This window comes from Neophocaena asiaeorientalis, unplaced genomic scaffold (assembly GCF_003031525.2).
Source record: "Neophocaena asiaeorientalis asiaeorientalis breed wild unplaced genomic scaffold, Neophocaena_asiaeorientalis_V1.1 scaffold16, whole genome shotgun sequence".
NCBI classification, from domain to species: domain Eukaryota; kingdom Metazoa; phylum Chordata; class Mammalia; order Artiodactyla; family Phocoenidae; genus Neophocaena; species Neophocaena asiaeorientalis.
In genome coordinates, this window is record NW_020175446.1 from 80,404 (window position 1) to 97,709 (window position 17,306).

General features: G+C 52.8%; 1 protein-coding gene across 8 annotated transcripts in view; it reads left to right on the forward strand.

Annotated features, from left to right (window-relative positions):
• Positions 1-17,306, forward strand: part of ARHGEF10 (Rho guanine nucleotide exchange factor 10) — an 89,852-nt gene that overhangs the window by 30,092 nt on the left and 42,454 nt on the right. For 7 of the 8 annotated variants that reach the window (XM_024768059.1, XM_024768054.1, XM_024768058.1 and 4 more), the window contains 7 exons: positions 966-1,129; positions 3,392-3,508; positions 6,275-6,389; positions 9,401-9,507; positions 13,319-13,396; positions 13,623-13,802; positions 15,723-15,839. In XM_024768059.1, the coding sequence (XP_024623827.1) occupies positions 966-1,129; positions 3,392-3,508; positions 6,275-6,389; positions 9,401-9,507; positions 13,319-13,396; positions 13,623-13,802; positions 15,723-15,839 (878 nt within the window). The remainder of the gene's footprint in view (positions 1-965; positions 1,130-3,391; positions 3,509-6,274; positions 6,390-9,400; positions 9,508-13,318; positions 13,397-13,622; positions 13,803-15,722; positions 15,840-17,306) is intronic. The other variant, XM_024768061.1, reaches the window with a different exon arrangement.

Here is a 17,306-nt window from a genome sequence, read left to right on the forward strand (position 1 = left end):
TGGATTCATTTATTCATCCCACAAATGCTTTGGACGCTGTCAGGTCCCCAGCACTGTTAGGGCCTCAGCTAACGGAGGCCTCCTCCCGAGATTCCTACATGACAGGAGACCCGTGCTTACCTTCGGCCCTCTTTCTACATAAACCAGCCAGGTCCTTAGAATAAGTGTGCTCCGGGGTAGTTATTTAAGTACCTGCTGCAAATAACGTGGAGACTAAAGGCAGGTTGCTGTAAAACCAAGTTTGAAATGCATTTTTGAGTAATTGATCCTCCCTGGTAGACCTTTCCCAGCGCAGATGGGCTGATCTGGGGTCTCAAAAACCAAACGGCAACAAAAGGTGGGCTGGCGGTGCCCCTGCCGAAGGTGACAACTGTTCTGTTAGACCGGTGTGTCTCCTCTGCAGGCAGTGCCTTTGGCATTGTATCTGGCGGTGTAAACAGATGTGCTCTTCACTAATTCTAAGGTGACTGATGTGATGAAGATATTTAAATACAGTAACAGGTTATAGGTACTGTGGGCTAGTTTCAGCACAAAAGCAAAAATTATGGTTGTTTGCAGTAAGCTTCACTTGCATTCATATTTGAATATCTCTGTCATCCGTTTGTGATCTGTTAATCTGTCTGTATGTCTAATCTGTTTCTATTCCATACATTTATCTAAAGAAATATTTTCCTTTGTCAGAAGTTCTCTATGGGCAAGACATCATTTGGTATAACTGTGGTGGCTTCTCATAGACCAGGGGTCCTCAGGATGTGGATGGGGCTGGGGGGTTATCAGAGCTTTGTCACCCCACGCCCATCAGTCTAGCGCCTTTCCGGGGGCGGCCACACCTGAAGTTCCGTTCCTCCAAGCTTTTCTGAGGTGCCAGCCCCCAACGATGTGGTCAGAGGACGAACGTGCACAGACAAAACAAGAGCCAGTGAGGGTCTACGTTTTAAATTTCCTTTTGGCATTTATGCATTCAGATGAAATGATTTATGATGATGTTGAGAATGGAGATGAAGGTGGAAACAGCTCTCTGGAGTACGGGTGGAGTTCGAGCGAATTTGAGAGCTACGAGGAACAGAGCGACTCGGAGAGCAGAAACGGGGTCCCCCAGTCCTTCCTGCGCAGCGACCACAAAAAGCAAGTACGTGTCCAGTGTGTGTGCCTGAGAGATAAAACGTTCTCACGTGGACATGTGGACGGGACTATAAGATGTCATTTTCATTCACATACTATTTTAAACTGTCGTTTTTTAAGCTGTTGATATGTACTTTGAGAAAAGCACTAGATGTTGGCAAAAGAGAAGACTCCCCTTAGTTCACGTAATAGAATCTCGGCAGGATGAGAAAATTAAATTTATATAAACTAAATCCCAACAAAGGCCCTAAGCGAGTTCGCTATCTTGAATAACTTACGTAAATAAGCATTCCCTGGATATTTGTGTTGTGTACACATAATGCTGTCTGTGCCCAGCCCGCTGCATGGATGGAGCCCGGCCGGGTGGGACACAGCACAGCCCTGCTGTCCTTTATGGGATGTTTTGAACCTCAGTGTTCTCAACACAAACAGGAAGATATAAAAATAGAACATGTTACAAAAGGATGTTACAGGACGAAAGCGGCTGAGCTACCCAGGAGCACCCTTGAAGGGAGGAAGTGTGTGTGTGTGCAGCTCCCGAGACGAGGGTCCAGGGAGAAGCTCCAGGTTGCAGGAGTGGATTCCAGGGCTGGAGATTGTAGGGTGGGGACCTGAGAGAGGCCCTGCTGAGGGAAATCACCCCACTGAGGTGTCCGGTGTCCAGGGGTGACTGGCCACCCTGAATACTCTTGTCGCTGGGTGTTTTGGCTGTTGGTAAAAGGGTGATTCGCACTGCCGTCCACGGTCACGTCAGCACGCTCCATGTCCTTTCTGTGTGAGGTCTAGATGCAGGCTGCACGCTGGTGGAGGCTGTGGCTAGTGCCTCGTCATCACAGCAGAATCGATAAGTCAGGGCAGGATCGATCAGTTACGCCTCCCCCTGCCTGCACCCCCGTAACCAGGCCGATGGGCCCCTGGACGTGGCCTCCACGTCGGTGCGGCTTACAGATTACTGCGGGCGCATAGGGTTCGCATAGTCTGTAATCTTGTCCTGAAACTCAGGAAGACTCTACCAGTTGGTGGTGGTCGACCCAGCTACTCAATATCATTAACAAGCTTTCCCCAGAACTTAGCTGTCTCTGTCACCAGAGTTATTACAGCTGAGACTTAACCAGCGAACGAAGCTACAGCTGTAATTTTAAACAGAGCTGGTAACTAAGGTGACGCTTGGCTTGTTGTAGCCGAGTCCAACATTCCAGGTTTAAATGGAGATTTTAAATACGGCACTGGGGCCTGATTTCAGCAGGATGGGGCACCCAGTGGGGCCTTGGAGAGCGGTTAAAACGCTCGTAAATTTCGACTTCAGCAGGCCTGGCGGATGACATGCAAACTGGGCCGGTCAGGCGATGGCCCCTGAGCCGTGGGCACGATTACTTAGTGGACACTCCGCCCTCTTGGCCGCCCAGCTGGACCTGTGTTCCCAGATGCACCACCAGCAATGCTGATAGAGGAGGCCGGGCGGCCCAGCAGCAGAGACGGTGGAGGGCCAGCCCCGGGCGGCCGCGAGCGCAGAGTCCTCACCAGGTCCAGCACACGTCCGTCCTGTGGGGCAGCGTCCCGAGGGCAGCTCTAAGGAGTACCAAGTTTCCTAGTTTAAAAAGTCGTATTCCAGAAGCTGCCAAGATGACACTGTAAGTCGTTTCAGACTCCCCTCATAGTCTCAGATTATATTTAAAAAATTGCTGAGGTGTCCTTGTCTGGGTTGACATGGGAAACACTCACTAAGGAGCAGGGGCCTCGGTTTGCATATTGGAGACGTTCGTGATCACGTGAGGACTGAGTTCCAAGATTTCACCCCATCCCCGTGGGCTGCAGAGAAAGTTATGTCAGTTTGGAGACTTAAAAATCTACGTGGTCATCCCCAAATCATTTCCCCCATCAATACAATCTTGAATTCAAGCTTCTTTTGCTTTGGTGCTGACACAACGGAATAATGTTATATATATTTCTACAGTTTTGATCATTTTAATTTCACCAAAACGTAAAGGCGTGATGGTACCCACATATTTCTGTGCATTTACTTTCTCTTGTTTAGCATAGAAGAGTCTCCAGTCTGGCTCACCTGGAGTCTGTCTTCTGATGATGTGTTTTCCTCACTCGTGTGTTTATTTCTCGAGAGCCGGTGGGCTAGGAGGGGGGGCCCGGGGCAGTAGGACCTTGGTGCGTGAACGTCACCCACCAGACGCTGCTCAAGCCCTTTCAATGTAAGATTGTCTCAAAGCACCGGAAAGAGCGTGTTGTGAAAAGCTTGTATCTCTTTGTACTGTAGCTTTCCCATGACCTAACCCGCTTAAAGGAGCACTATGAGAAAAAGATGAGACATTTGGTGGCAAACGCGGTGGGCGCGGTAGAGATTCAGCAGCTAAAGCACAAACATGAACTGAAGGTAGTGTGGTTCACGCTGAAAACGCTTCTGCAAAAAACAGACTGTCCTTTAACGAGAAAACTCAGCCCCAGAGCTGGCCAGTTCTGCCGGGGTGGTGGTTCTCACGGTGCGGTCCAGGGAACCCCAGGGCCACCCGGGCAGTGGCGAGTTCCTGTCAATTCCGGGGCATCCTTCGCCTCTGTCCCCCTCCGTCCCCCAACGTGTGGACGGAGGCCCCAGGGCGTGACCCACGCCTGCTGGGACGTGGGATCCGCCGTCGCCACGCCAGACGCGAGGCAGGTTCCCCCAAGTGCAAAACAATGCACTTTTTTTTTGTTGTTTTGGAAAATGTAGTAATTTTTCATAAAACGTTACCTGAGACAAAATGTCATAGGTTAAATATTTTTTAAATGAATATTAACAAAAATATTCAACATTTTTCTCGATTTTAACTCCTTACGTAGTGTAACATAGATAAAGCCGGCAAACCAGAACCGTCTGGGCTGCTCGATGACTTTTCTGAGTGTGAAGGGCTCCTGAGACCACAAAGTTGAGAACTGCTGGCTGTGAGTGTCGTGGTGTCCACTGTTTGAGATGTTTTAAAAGGGCACTGTCAAGTAACCTTTCCTTCACTGGGATCTTCGTCCTTCTGACGTTTGTGATTTGTTCACACGTGTTGAAAGGCACTTACCTGAGGCAGGTGTTCACTCAGAAACGTCTCTGGAACATCACAGCTCTGTTGCACGCTTTTCGGTGCAGGAGCGAAGCCCCCGGAATCATGGCATCTCCTCCGGCACAGCGTTGGGCTGGTTCCGTGCAGGAAACAGGCAGAGCCCCTGGGATAATCTGGAGGCCGGGGTGGCGGGGGGTTCCAGGGAGCACAGGGCCGGGTGGTCCAGGGAGGGGTACGAGGCAGGCCAGCTCAGCAAAGAGAGGGGAATGTGCACGGTCAGACGGCGGCAGAGCGGCAAGGAGCAGGTAGGGTGACTCGTCTGGGGCCGGCTACGCGCTGCCGTCCTCTGCAGGAGAAGCAGGGCCTGGCGTGTTGCTGCATCTGTGCGACCCTGGGCGGCCGTTCCCTCCGCCCGGAACCTGGCACCTGTGTGGCTTCACCTGGAGCCGGGGCTCGGCCCCCTGCAGGCTCCCTGGCCATCTGTCTGTCTCTAATTCTCTGACTCCTTGCAGGGAGCATGGACAGCGTGTGCAGCCCGGGTCTGGGCGGCGGGATCTAGACGATGAGGGGCTAGGGAGCTAAGGAGGGGCGCCCGGCAGCCGGGCAGGCAGGGGCGCACAGGCAGCGCGAGGCGCCAGCGGTGGCTGCAGAGAAGCGGGGACGGCGGGCTGCTATCCAGGGTTGTCAGCAGACGAAGCCGCGTTTGGATGAAGGGATACAGGAGTCGGAGCAGGCAGAGTGGCTTTGCCGCGTTTAACCTGGCGGGTAGGGCGGTGGTGAGTGGCTGGGCGTCCGAGTCGGGGTCAGCCAGGCAGTGTGACTTGGATCTGGTGTCCGTCGAGGTGGGTGGTGGGCCAGGGGCACGTCCTCAGGGACGCAGCCTAAGGCTAAGGCGCGGGGACAGCGAGGAATTGCAGAGTCACTCAGGCTGGAGTTACAAGTGTCCGGCACCAGGCTGCAGGCTCCTCGAGTGGGAACCCCCCAGGGGCACAGCTGCCGAGTCCAGCGTGCACGCTCAGCCCCCGAGAGCCCCTCAGCCGGCGCCGTTCTGCGCAAACGTGCAACCGGGCAGTGGCCCCGTAGAAAGGGCCGCCGGAGGGAGGCCAGGCGAAGCCCTGGAGGGGAGCGGGCGGGTGTTGAAGCCTCTTCCCCAGGGGAGGATCGCAGGAGGGCGGGGAGGCCGGCACCTAGACAGACCCGAAGGGTGTTGGCTTGTGTCATAAGAGGCCATCTGGGTTTTCTCTAAAGGATCAGTCGCTCCGTACCCAGTGGCCAATATCTCAGACGTTAGAGTCTAAGGATAAGAAATGGGGGTGAAATGCCAAAGCACATCATTGGAAGCTTTTGGCACCAATGGCCAGTCTAAGTGTTATGCCAGGAACCTGGCTTGAGGGAACCGGGATGGACAAACTCCCCTGTGGGGGCCGGCGGTCTTTCCAACCCTTCAGTCTCCGCGGAGGAGGGAGTCTGCCGACTCCTCCCGCGGGCCGTCCCTCTGCCTGTATCCCAGCAGGTCTCTCCATCTGGCCATTCCTGCGACCATCAGTACGAAAGGCCCGTGAGCCGCTGGACCGGCCTCCAGGGGGGAGCCCGGGGGAGGCTGGGGAGTGTCCAGCGGCTGAGCCGGCTGGCGGGTCTCCAGCCAGGGGCTCCACTGTTTCCTGCCATCTGTCCGTTGACCTTGGGCAAACTGTTCACACCTGTGGCCTTAGCGCTCTGCACTCGGCTTCTGCAAAGCCCTTTGCAAGTGTTTGTAATAAAAACGAAGACTGACTTAAACACAGCAGGAGACTTTTTTAAAACTATGTTAAGGAAGGGCTCTGTTTATAAATTTGTTTTTCCTTCTTTTTTTTTAACCAGCAAAATAAAAACCAAACAGCCCCAAACCACATACACACACACACACACACACACACACACACACACACACACACACACACACACACACACACATACTTTCACAACAGCCAAGAAAGCTCTCCCAGATCAAAAAGCCAATTTCAGATGGTGTTTCAAGAGCAAACTACTTGACAGTATTCTTTTAAAATGGAGTAAAAGCAACAAGGAGGTTTTACCAAGTCATCCCACCCTTACCCGGCCTCCCTTCCCCACAGATGCAGAAGCTCGTGAAGGCCGCCAAGGAGGGCACCAAGGATGGCCTGGAGAAGACGAAGGCTGTGGTGAAGCGGGGCCGCTCCTTCATCAGGACCAAGTCCTTCGTCTCTGCAGGTCTGTGGGGCGCGACCTCGGGGAGGCTGCCTGGGCTCAGGGCCGGCTCGGGGCAGCGGGGACTCTGGGGGGCGGCAGGAAGTTGAGTGAATTCTCGCAGGGGGTGGATTTCGCCCCCCCGCCCTTAACTGGCTCCTCCCAGCAGTCGGGTGATCGGGGGTCCCCCCGGGGGCTTGCTCTCCCCCCACAGAGCCCCTGGATTCTCAGCAGGGTCGTTGATAATAGAACACAGTCACGGGGGTGCGTTCACAGTGCCTGGGGCTCCTGGGCACGTTTCCCGCCCCTTCACGGCTGAGGCTGAGTACGGTGGGCTCTAAGTGGGGACTCAGGATCCTCTGTGCTGGTGAGAGGATTCCAGAATTCTCAGGTTTGTGAAACATTTCACGCAGGGGCAGGAGCCCGTGGTGCTTGTGTGTCAGAAAGATAGAGCCTGTCTGCGTGTGTTCACGTCGGCGGCAAGCTCCGGGCGCGGGTTCTCCAGCGTCTGAGCACGTCTGTGCGCTGGTGTGGTACGAGGTACCCGGCTGTGCGGGCAGCTGAGGGTTTACGTGCGGAATGACCGTCCTGACTCTCACTTGGTCCTTCAGAAGCACGTTTCTTTGTTGCCGCTACGACCTTCTGATGTGCAAAGCCGGTGCCGGCTCAGTGCAGGGTTGCTGATTAACTGTGCAGGGAGAGGACTTGAAGGTCACGTGTTTCCCCCGCGAATGGCCCGGGAAGACTGTAATTGGCCGTAAAGCCACCTGGGCCTTTAAAGAAGGTATGATCCTCACGGAGCCCCCAGCCTCTTCACATAGGATGGAGAGTGTGTCAGGGGCTGAGACGGGGATGTGGATTCTGATAGAGTGTGCTCCCCGGTGGGGTGCTGGCAGCGGGGCAGGTGCCCCAGAGGGGGCCCTTCGTGGGAGGGCACACGGGCAGAGCCCCACAGGTGCCGAGGTTGGGGTTAGGGGCCCCGGAGTCTGGGGGCTGCTCAGAAATGCCGACTCGGGCCCACCCGAGACCCCTGAACCAGGATCGCAAGGGAACGGGGTCCAGGTGCACGGGGCAGGCCGGAAGCCAGCTCCAGGGGGAGAGTGACCAGAGTATCACAGGATCGTCCCTGGTTTGGGGGGAGGGGGACCCATTACACACACCCCGGAACCCTGTGGCCTTAGCTTCCTGAGCTGTCAGGTGGGAAGCCCGGGCTAAAGTCGTGGCTCTCAGCCCTGGAGTTCACACGGGGGAACCGGGAGCTCTTACAAATAGTGGTGCCAGGCCTCCACCCGCAGGCCGTCAGTGGACCTCTGAGGGAGACATCCGCACACTGGAATGTTGTGTTTTTTTTAAAGGCTATTTTGTTTTTAGAGCAGTTTTAGGTTCACGGCAAAACTGAGTGAAAAGTACAGAGATTTCCCATAAACCCCTAGCCCCACTCAGGCACAGCCTCCCTCCCCACTGTCACCATCCCCACCAAGTGGTCCATGCGTTACAACCGTGAATCTACAGTGTCACATCACCACCCAGAGTCCATGGTTCACATCAGGTCTCACTCTCGCTGTTGCACATTCTGTGGGTTTGGACAAATGGATAAGGAAACATATCTATCATTATAGCATCAGAGAGTAGTTTCACTGCCCTGAAAATCCTCTGTTCATCCTTCCCTCCCCCCAAACCTTGGCAACCACTGATCTTTTTACTGCCTCCATAGTTTTACCTTTTCTAGTTGGACCCAAACAGCCTGTAGTCTTTTCAAATTGGCTTCTTTCACTTAGTGATACGCATTTAAGGTTCCTTCATGTCTTTTCATGGCTTGATAGCTCCTTTCTTTTTAGCTGAGTAATATCCATTGTCTGGATGGACCACAGTTTATTTTATCCACTCACCTACTGAAGGACATCTTAGTTGCTTTCATAGTTTTGGCGATGGTGAATACAGCCGCTATAAACATCCATGTGCAGGTTTTTGTGTGGTTATAAGTTTTTGGCTCCTTTGGGTGAACACCAAGGAGCATGACTGCTGGTTATGCTTAGTTTTATCGTGATTAGTTTTATAAGAAAGCACTAAACTGTCTCCCGAAGTGGCTGCACCATCCTGCATCCCCACCAGCACTTGGTGTAGTCACTGCTCTGGATTTTGGCTGTTCCAATAGGTGTATAGACACTGTAGGTTCTTTAAATCTCCTCTGACAGTTCTTCTGTGCAGCTAGGGTTTTGTATCTTTGAATTAGAACATCTCCAGTTTCCTATTACCTAAAATTTCCTGTGCTTTTCTGGTTTCTAGCTGTTTTATGAATTCTTTTTTTTTTTTTTTTTTTTACGCGGGCCCCTCACTGTCGTGGCCTTTCCCGTTGTGGAGCACAGGCTCCGGACGCGCAGGCTCAGTGGCCATGGCTCACGGGCCCAGCCGCTCCGCGGCATGTGGGATCTTCCCGGACCGGGGCACAAACCCGTGTCTCCTGCATCGGCAGGCAGACTCTCTACCACTGCGCCACCAGGGAAGCCCCATTGTGAATTCTTTAGATTACGTAGCTGCATCTAAGTTTTTAGAAATGAAGTTAATTTTGGTCTAGAATTTTTGATCTTGGGGAAGTTGTGCTTTTTCCAGACTTCTAGTGAGAAAGGGAGAAAGTCAGGAAGTTACTAAGTCTCCCTTGGTTTTCCCTGACTATCGAGTGTCGGTTCTTAGTCATTCATAGCTGCTTTTCTTTGTTTCTGACTTTGATATGTTATAGATTAAGACATTGAAATATGTATTTCTACTCTGCCATCTAGGTGTTCAAATGACACCTCAGCTTTTTGAAGTTAGATTTCAAGTATTGAAAATCTCAAATATCAACAAACACCACATTCCTCTTGTGGGAAGGATATTTTCTTGGGTTTGTTAAAACTTCACTTTACTCATTGCTGGGCGGAAAGGAGACGTAGAACTGAGGTGTCTGCCCAAGGCGTTGCTTTGACAGTCAACTTGACTGCGCTGTGATGTTATATCCTGTTTCAGTGTGAAACCAGCACATTCTGTCTTCCTTTAAGACCACAGATCCTGTCTTGAAGAGGAACAGAACTTGTTCATCGACGTGGACTGCAAGCATCCGGAAGCCGTCCTCACCCCAATGCCCGAAGGCTTGTCTCAGCAGCAGGTAGGATGCGCAGGGTGGATACCCCCGTACTTACACCAGGACGGCTGTGCTGGCTGGGAATTACCTGCTGGCACAGACTCCCAGCAATTCTAGCCACCTGGGCTCGTCCACTGGCCTCTCCTGGTCCAGCAAGGAAGGGGTTAACCCAGCAGCGAGCCTACATATTTTGAGTATCAGCCTCAGTGTAATTGTGAAAATGCGTGGAATATCTGCATTCTTTGTGAGGGTCATTTATACTCATTCACACTGATGGGACGTCTCCACAAAGGGACTAGATGCGACTGTGTAAAGTGTGTGTGTGTGTACACAGTGCCTGAGTCCGAGATTAAAAGATAGATTTCCAGCAGCTCACGAAGTTAGCCGAATATCAATGAATTTCTTCATCTCTGAAAATACTGTAGGTAGCAGAGGGAAGATATTCCGTGGTTTCCATTTGATTATCTTTGGGTAAAAGGAAAGGAAAGCTTCAGAAACAAGGGCGTCAGAGACAAGGGCGTACCACAGAGTTGGGGGCACTGGGGGGAGGAGTTGATGGTTTTGGGTGGGGTGTGATTTGAGTTTTTCCCACGTGGGCGGCCTGATGCAGGCCATGGAGACTGAGAGAGATGACAGATGTTGTAAATAGATGATGTAGGTAGATAGACGTAGGTGGGTGATAGGTATACAAGGTGGTTGATAGATGCATGCCTCATATACACGACACACGTGCACAGATGTGGTGTGCAGACAGAACCACATACAAATCCTCTGTGGTAGGTTCAGAGTCTAGTAAGAAAGATGACAAGCTGCGTTGCAAAGGCTGCCAAGGGGCTGTTAGCCATAGGGCAGGCTGGAGCGTTGCAAAGGCTGCCAAGGGGCTGTTAGCCATAGGTCAGGCTGGAGGAGGAAGCTGGCTCTTGGTTGGGTTGCAGGGGGCAGCAGAGCGGGTTGAAGGTGCTAGTGAGGTGTCTGGTGTGTGGGTGCTGGGCTGTGAGAGGCTGGGCTCGTGTGCTCAGGAGGGGACACGTCAGGCAGGTGTAAAGGTCGCCCCCTCATCCTTGCATGACCCCTGTGGAGCACACTCACAGGAGGACACCCAGGCCCAGAGGGGCCCCGTGGTCAGGCGGCATTGGGCGACGGGCGTGTCCGGGTCCGGTGCCCCCCTGGATACCGCGTCCTCAGCTCCCTCGTGCTCCTGGGGTTGAAATGTGGCCGCGTTGCTGGCAGTGACGTGTCGACGGTTTTTGCAGGAGCAGAGAGGCTGCTGCTCTTCACCGCCCCCCTGCTCGCTGCCCAAGTTCCTGGCTCACCCACCTCATTTTAGCCTCACGAGTCTGAAAAAGGGCATTGATTGCTCAAAAATACTCTCGATGTTTCTGGGAGGCCTCCCCTGGGGCTCCAGGACTTGGGTCCTCTTCCCAGACAGTGTGGGGGTCACGTGGTTGGGAGGCACGTGGAGCCTCCCCATGGGGGGCCCGCGGGTGAGGGACTGTGGCCGCCGTGCAGACGTGTGTAGCTGCAGGGCGTCCCCGGCCAGGCCGAGACTTGGAGACAGCAGGGGCATGCGGGTCGGCCAGGGGACGGGGGGACAAGGGAGTTTTGAGCCCGCAGGATCTCAACAGACACACACACCTGCCAGTCAGTTTTGTCCCCCGGAGGGCCGGGTGGTGACAGCGAGGACGGGTCATTGGTGTAGAAAGGGCACCTCTGTAGGCGCCCCCCCCCGCCCAGCTCAGTTCCCACCCCGGGCCCCGCACTGGGGCAGGGGAGACTCCAGCCAGGCCTCTCACTTGTTCTGCCAGCGCCGTCCTCCTTCCCTTGAAACGGGGACATGGCGTCTGCGGTGTCTTCCTCATGGCCCGACAAGACAGTGACGCGACGCGTGTGGTGGCCCTCGGCTGAACGCGCCATGCCAGGCGCACGACGGCCAGAGAGGGTTTGTGTTTCGGTTTCTGCGCCGCTCCCCGCAGGCTCCCTTCTTACCCCCTGGTTCACAGAGGTTGCTTTCCCCACTGGTTACTGCTTGTTCTCCGGGGAGTTTTCCATTAAAAGATTAAACCCGATGTCAGTGCTCTTTGAATTTTTTCTTCCAAAGTTGAAATAAGGTAACATATCTGTCAGGAAAAATGCTGCATGTGAAGCGTTCTTTACATGCCCAGTTTGGTGGGAGGAAAGCCTTTATTTCCTGGGTTGTCGTTTACTTGAAAGGTGGCACTGAAGCTGAAGGATGAGGCCAGCATCCTCTACCATCGGGCCTCTGATCCAGGGTCCAGGCACAGGGAGGGGCTGCTGTCCTCCTCCTCCTCGTCTCCGCCCCTCCCCTTTACCCCCTCCTCCTCTTCCCGATCTCCCGCAGGTCCCCATGGCCTCGTAGGAAAGCTGGTCCAGGGCTGAGGTCTCCCTGCAGCCTCGGGGTCAGGGTCCCGGGAAGCCTGAGGCCTGGGGACCCGTGTTGGCTGTGCTGTCCACACACTGAGTTTAACTGAGGGGCTGACCCGACCTGCGGGAGCCCTGGGATCTGGGGGAGATTTGGGGTTTTACTTTGTATTTTTCAGTAATAACAGTTCCAGGTCCTTTGACCTGATACATTAGTGTCATCTCAGGGCTTATAAAAAACATTTAATTCCTAGGTTAGACACCACCCCCCCTGCAAATCCTCAAATATCCTGACCCCAGAGTTGAGACAGTGTGTGGGAATCTGAATTTTGGGAGAAGGCTGGTCCACATTTGACCATCCGCAGTTTGGGGGTGTCTGGGTCGTGGGGTGCCACCCTCGTTTCAGAGGGAGGGGTCATCGCTGCGGCCGCGTGTGCTTGTGCTTTAATTCCAGAGTCATCTGCCTTTTACACACATCACTTTCTTCCTTAAGTGTCCTTGAAGGTTGCTTTTTGCCTTCATTTTGCGAAGGAGCAGCCCTTTTGTAAGGAGAGGAGTCGCTCCCTTGTGGATGTCGGTGACTTGACAAGAGGCGCGCCCTCGGAGGATGTGCCTTCTGCCGCCAGGTGGCGTCGCGGTTCCTGGGATGGGGCTGCCGGGGGTGGGGTTAGGAGCAGCCTTGTCGTTTCTATGCTCCACTTGCCATTTATTGGCAAAAGCAACTTTGCAAACGGTGTGTAAACTGGACAAAAGTGCCCAGTGTCGTCATTGGCCTTAAACAGGCATCTTACAGCCAGAAACTTGTGCTTGCGTGTCCTCTAGTCATGAAAACAAATCCCAAAGTGATGTCACTGTTTGAAATGCAGGCATCTCAGGTCTGGAGGAGTTTTTGCACCTGGAATTGACGTTGGTCATTTACTCTCTGCGTTCTTAGCCTTGGAGGCTTCGAATGGCCTCAAAACAAAACAAAACTATACCTCCACCTTCCAAAAGTTTTTTTTTTTTAATAACTTTGGAATAATGATTTTAGATGTGTTGGTAATAGCATTCTTTGAGTCAAGACTGGAAGGTTTCTTTTCTATGCTTAATGTATGTATACATGAAATACCATGTAATTCCATACTCGGCACATAAAATACAACCCGTTAATTCAGTTCGTTATTGTTGGATGAGTGAATGAAATTGTTGTTAATGCCATAATTTAATTGTGTTACTGTAGTTGTGGTTTATTTGAGGTTTACAAATAACAGAATTGTAGTGATGGGGAACCAACGTTTTGTGCCCATAATGGTAGGTAGTTAACGCACTAATATGTTTTAAGGCCTTGGGAGGTTTCATTTATGTACTGTCTTGAAAACAAAAAACTTTTTTGTCCACAAGCCTCAACAGAAGTCAAATTTATCTGTTGTGTTTTCTGAGGCAGGTTTTGACTGTTGTCTTTTCAAATTCTCAACAGGTCGTAAGAAGATATATTCTGGGTTCGGTTGTCGACAATGAAAAGAGCTACGTGGATGCTCTTAAGAGGATTTTGGAGGTATCTAAATGCCACATTGTATAATGGATATGTTTTGTGAACCTATGAATTATAAAATACTCAAATTGGCAAAATTCTTAAAAGAATCTGAGAATTGTGTCTGTGTATTGACATCAAAGGTCACCGGTTTGTTTGGGCACAAACGTAGTTGCACAGGTGAGTTTCTCCGCGTTCTTTCATGAACCCTGGGAAAAGCCAGGGCCGTCCTTGTGTGTTTCTGCCTCAGCAATACGAGAAGCCGCTGTCTGAGATGGAGCCCAAGATCCTGAGCGAGAGGAAGCTGAAGACGGTCTTCTACCGGGTCAAGGAGGTCCTGCAGTGCCACTGCATGTTCCAGATTGCGCTGGCCAGCCGCGTGGCCGAGTGGGACTCGGTGGAGATGATCGGAGACGTCTTCGTGGCCTCGGTAACCGAGCCGGCGTGCCCAGAGGGTCTGTGGGGCTCCCCTGGGCTCAGGGCCCCTCCCTTCTCCCACGGATGCCTCAGGGTGGGTGTCCTGCCGTCCTGAGCTCAGCTGCACCCCACAGCGCCCCGGCCGACACTGCGGAGCTCTCCGCGGGGGCCGGTCTGAGGTCGGGAAGCTGAGCACGCGTGCGCGCTCAGGGGAAGGATGTAGAGAGAAACGTCCGGAGGCTCCGGTGGAGCTGCCCCTGGAACACTTCAGACTACACACCGTCAAGCTTGGGAGGCATCACAGGAAATTTGATGGTGGTTTCGTCGCCGAGTCAGGGCCCTGCTTGTGAACGGTTTTGTGGGGTTGTCGGCTTTAAGCCCTCGCAGGGTCTCACCCCTCCTGGGAACCGCCTTGTGGGAAGATACCCACCTGTTTCCCTCAGCCCTGTGCTCCCTGACCTGGTGTCCCGTTGTGCGGACGCAGCCTCCAGGCCCCGCGGTGACACAGGACGCGAGGGGACACGAGCTGGTCCCACAGCTGCGCTGACCTTTCCCAGCAGGAGCCGCCGCAGCCCTGAGCTCCAGCGCTGGGTGGCTCCAAGCCATTTATCTTCGGCCCGTTTGTGAATCGTCCACACTGCGGACTGGCTAGTTTTCTATCTAGAGGTAGCAGAGGGATTCTGAAGTTGATTGAGGACAGCACTGTCAAGGAACAAGAGCTTGAAAGATTTTTAAGTGTCCGTATACTTAGAGGAATGCTGTAATGTGAAACGTGAAACCTTTTTCTATATATTCTGTGCATGTGTTTAGTGAGGTATATAAAGTATGCTTTGAACATAACGTGGAAAGAGAGTTCTAAAATGAATTTGCATAATCCCCTTCAGTGATCTTTATGAAAAACAAAAAAGAGATATTGGACATTTACTTCCTTATTGCATTTCTGCCTATTTTATATATTAGTTTCAACTCTTAGTCTGTCCTTCTTAAAATGTTTACCTTGGGAACATTTTTTTTTTTTTTTTTTTTTTTTTTTTTGCTGTACGCGGGCCTCTCACTGTTGTGGCCTCTCCCGTTGCGGAGCACAGGCTCCAGACGCGCAGGCTCAGCGGCCATGGCTCACGGGCCCAGCCGCTCCGTGGCATGTGGGATCTTCCCGGACCGGGGCACGAACCCGCGTCCCCTGCATCGGCAGGCGGACTCTCAACCACTGCGCCACCAGGGAAGCGGGAACATTTTTTTAATGTAGAAGAAAATCTTTTTAAGAAATATATAATTTAGATGAAAGCATTTCTTCTCTAAGTGGCTCCACATCTACTTATGGGACTCGCTGTCTGTCCTCAAGAATATGTGGGATCTTAGAAGCATAAAAGGGAGTGAGGCCAATGTCTCTGCCTCTGGAAACCTTTGCGCTTCTGGGAAAATTCGGCAGTGGACCTATGTGGCGTTGCCCCTCAGCCTGGGGAAACAGGTGTGGTCAGCTGTCCTCCTCTGAGCATCTCAAGGGGATGGTTAGGTCAGGATGCTGGGACCTCCACATGCTGAGGTGCAGGACATTCTGTCCTGGAGGTGAAATCCACAAAATGCCAGTCAGCAGGAATTTAAAGGAGGATGTCTGTAAACACTGTCTTTATACGACTGTAGACTGTAGTCAGGAACATTTCTTAACTGAAACCCAGACTTGCCACAGTTTTGAGCAGGGCAGCCTTAAAGAGCATTGGCAAATAAGATCAACCAGCCAGTGAAAAATTCCTAGCAAGTCTCCTTAAGAAAACAGTGATCACACACAGTCATAATGAAGTTTATCCTATGAAAACATCACAGTGACCGAGAGGTTATCGTTAGCGCGCGGGTTCCGGCCTTTTATTGTAAGCTCGGAGAGGAAGCAGGAGGACTCTGCATTATTTACGTTTCTCAATTTCCTCTTGTATTTCAGTTTTCTAAGTCCATGCTGCTGGATGCTTACAGCGAATATGTGAATAATTTTAGCACAGCTGTGGCAATCCTTAAGAAAACGTGCGCTACAAAACCTGCTTTTCTTGAATTTTTAAAGGTAGGCACTTTAAAATTTCTTTGTGTGTTTTATCACCCTCTGATAACAGCTTTGATGTCAAAATACTTTGTGATGAAATTTCACCAAACCTTCCCTCTAAATGTATAATGTTATTTATTGTAAAGATTTTAGCACCAACAGGACCCTAGGTGTTGGATCGGTGCTGGAAAGGATGACGAAGTTTTTAGTGACAGCATGGCTCTTTGAAAATAACCTTCATTTGCACATCCTTAGACGTATGTGGATAGATGGGAGGGGTCAGAAAGTGGAGCTCAGACCCCAAACCAAGTGGCCAGCTGTTGCTCAGCACAGCGTTAGCAGTAACAGAAGGGGGCTTTGGAGTCGGTCGGGGGCTCCGTGGCTTCTTTGGGTCAGGCAGTGAGCAGACCCCCTAAAGATGAGCCCCCACGGTGGGTAGGGGGGCTGCATGGTCCGTTCCTCCTCTGACATCGGGTGTTGATGGGTGACATTGAATCAGCGACATCCCTATCCAAAGACGCCCGTCTCAGGCTGGGACGTAAACGTGCCCAGAGGGCTCTCTGCCCGTGGAACCAGGATAAAGTTTCCCTTCAGATACTGAGTCCCGGAGGCCGGGGCCGGGGCCGGGGCCGGGGCCTCATCTGCCTGAGGCTCCAGTTTGCATTATGACCTGGGACCAAAGCCTGTTCCTGTTACGTGAACTGTGTTCTTGGAAGGTTCTGCCACCCGCACAGTGAACCCTGGGGGGTGTCCTCGCCCAGGGTGAAGGCTTATTTAGGCTGAGCTATACCCGCTCCCTCTCACATGATATGGTGGTCCCCACTGACGCAGGACCGGGGTGGAGGTGGCCCGTCCTTAGATCGACCCCACTCTGGAAAGCTGCGGTCGGTGCTCTGGCCTTGCCCTGTCACACAGCAGGAGAAAGGAAACACGGGACGACCTAAAGTATACTTTTTCTGAGGAGTTTGTTGTGGTCCTGCTGGTGCCGACAGTACCTGACAGGAGGCCACTGCAGCCCCACCGTCAGGCCGCCAGCCCCTGGCGGCCTGGGAAGGCAGACCATCCAGTCCCCTGTCCTACCCCAGGTGCCCGGTGTCCACGAGGTCAAGCCGGGCTCCGGGCTCCGCATCGCGTGGCCCCTCAGCTGGAGAGAGCTGGGGACTCCTCCCCAGTTTGTAAATGGTCAGCCTGGGGCGTCCCCTCCTGCCAGAGAAGCCTTCCCTACAGAGGGAAGGGGGCGCCTGGCCCTGGACTCCCTCCCCCCTGGCCTCCCCTGGGGAGACTTGCCAGGACACGGACACGCCCCAGCCGCGCCCCGAATCTCCACGGCAGAGCAAGGGCTGAAGTGGGGAGGTTTGTCCCAGTGCAGGACAAGCCGCGGCAGCCGCAGGGACTGTGCCCCAGGCGCAGGGCAGGTGCCTTTAGGGGCCCGTGCTGCTCCCACTTGGGATTCTGTCACTTTCTTCCTCTTCTTTCTTTTTTTTTTTT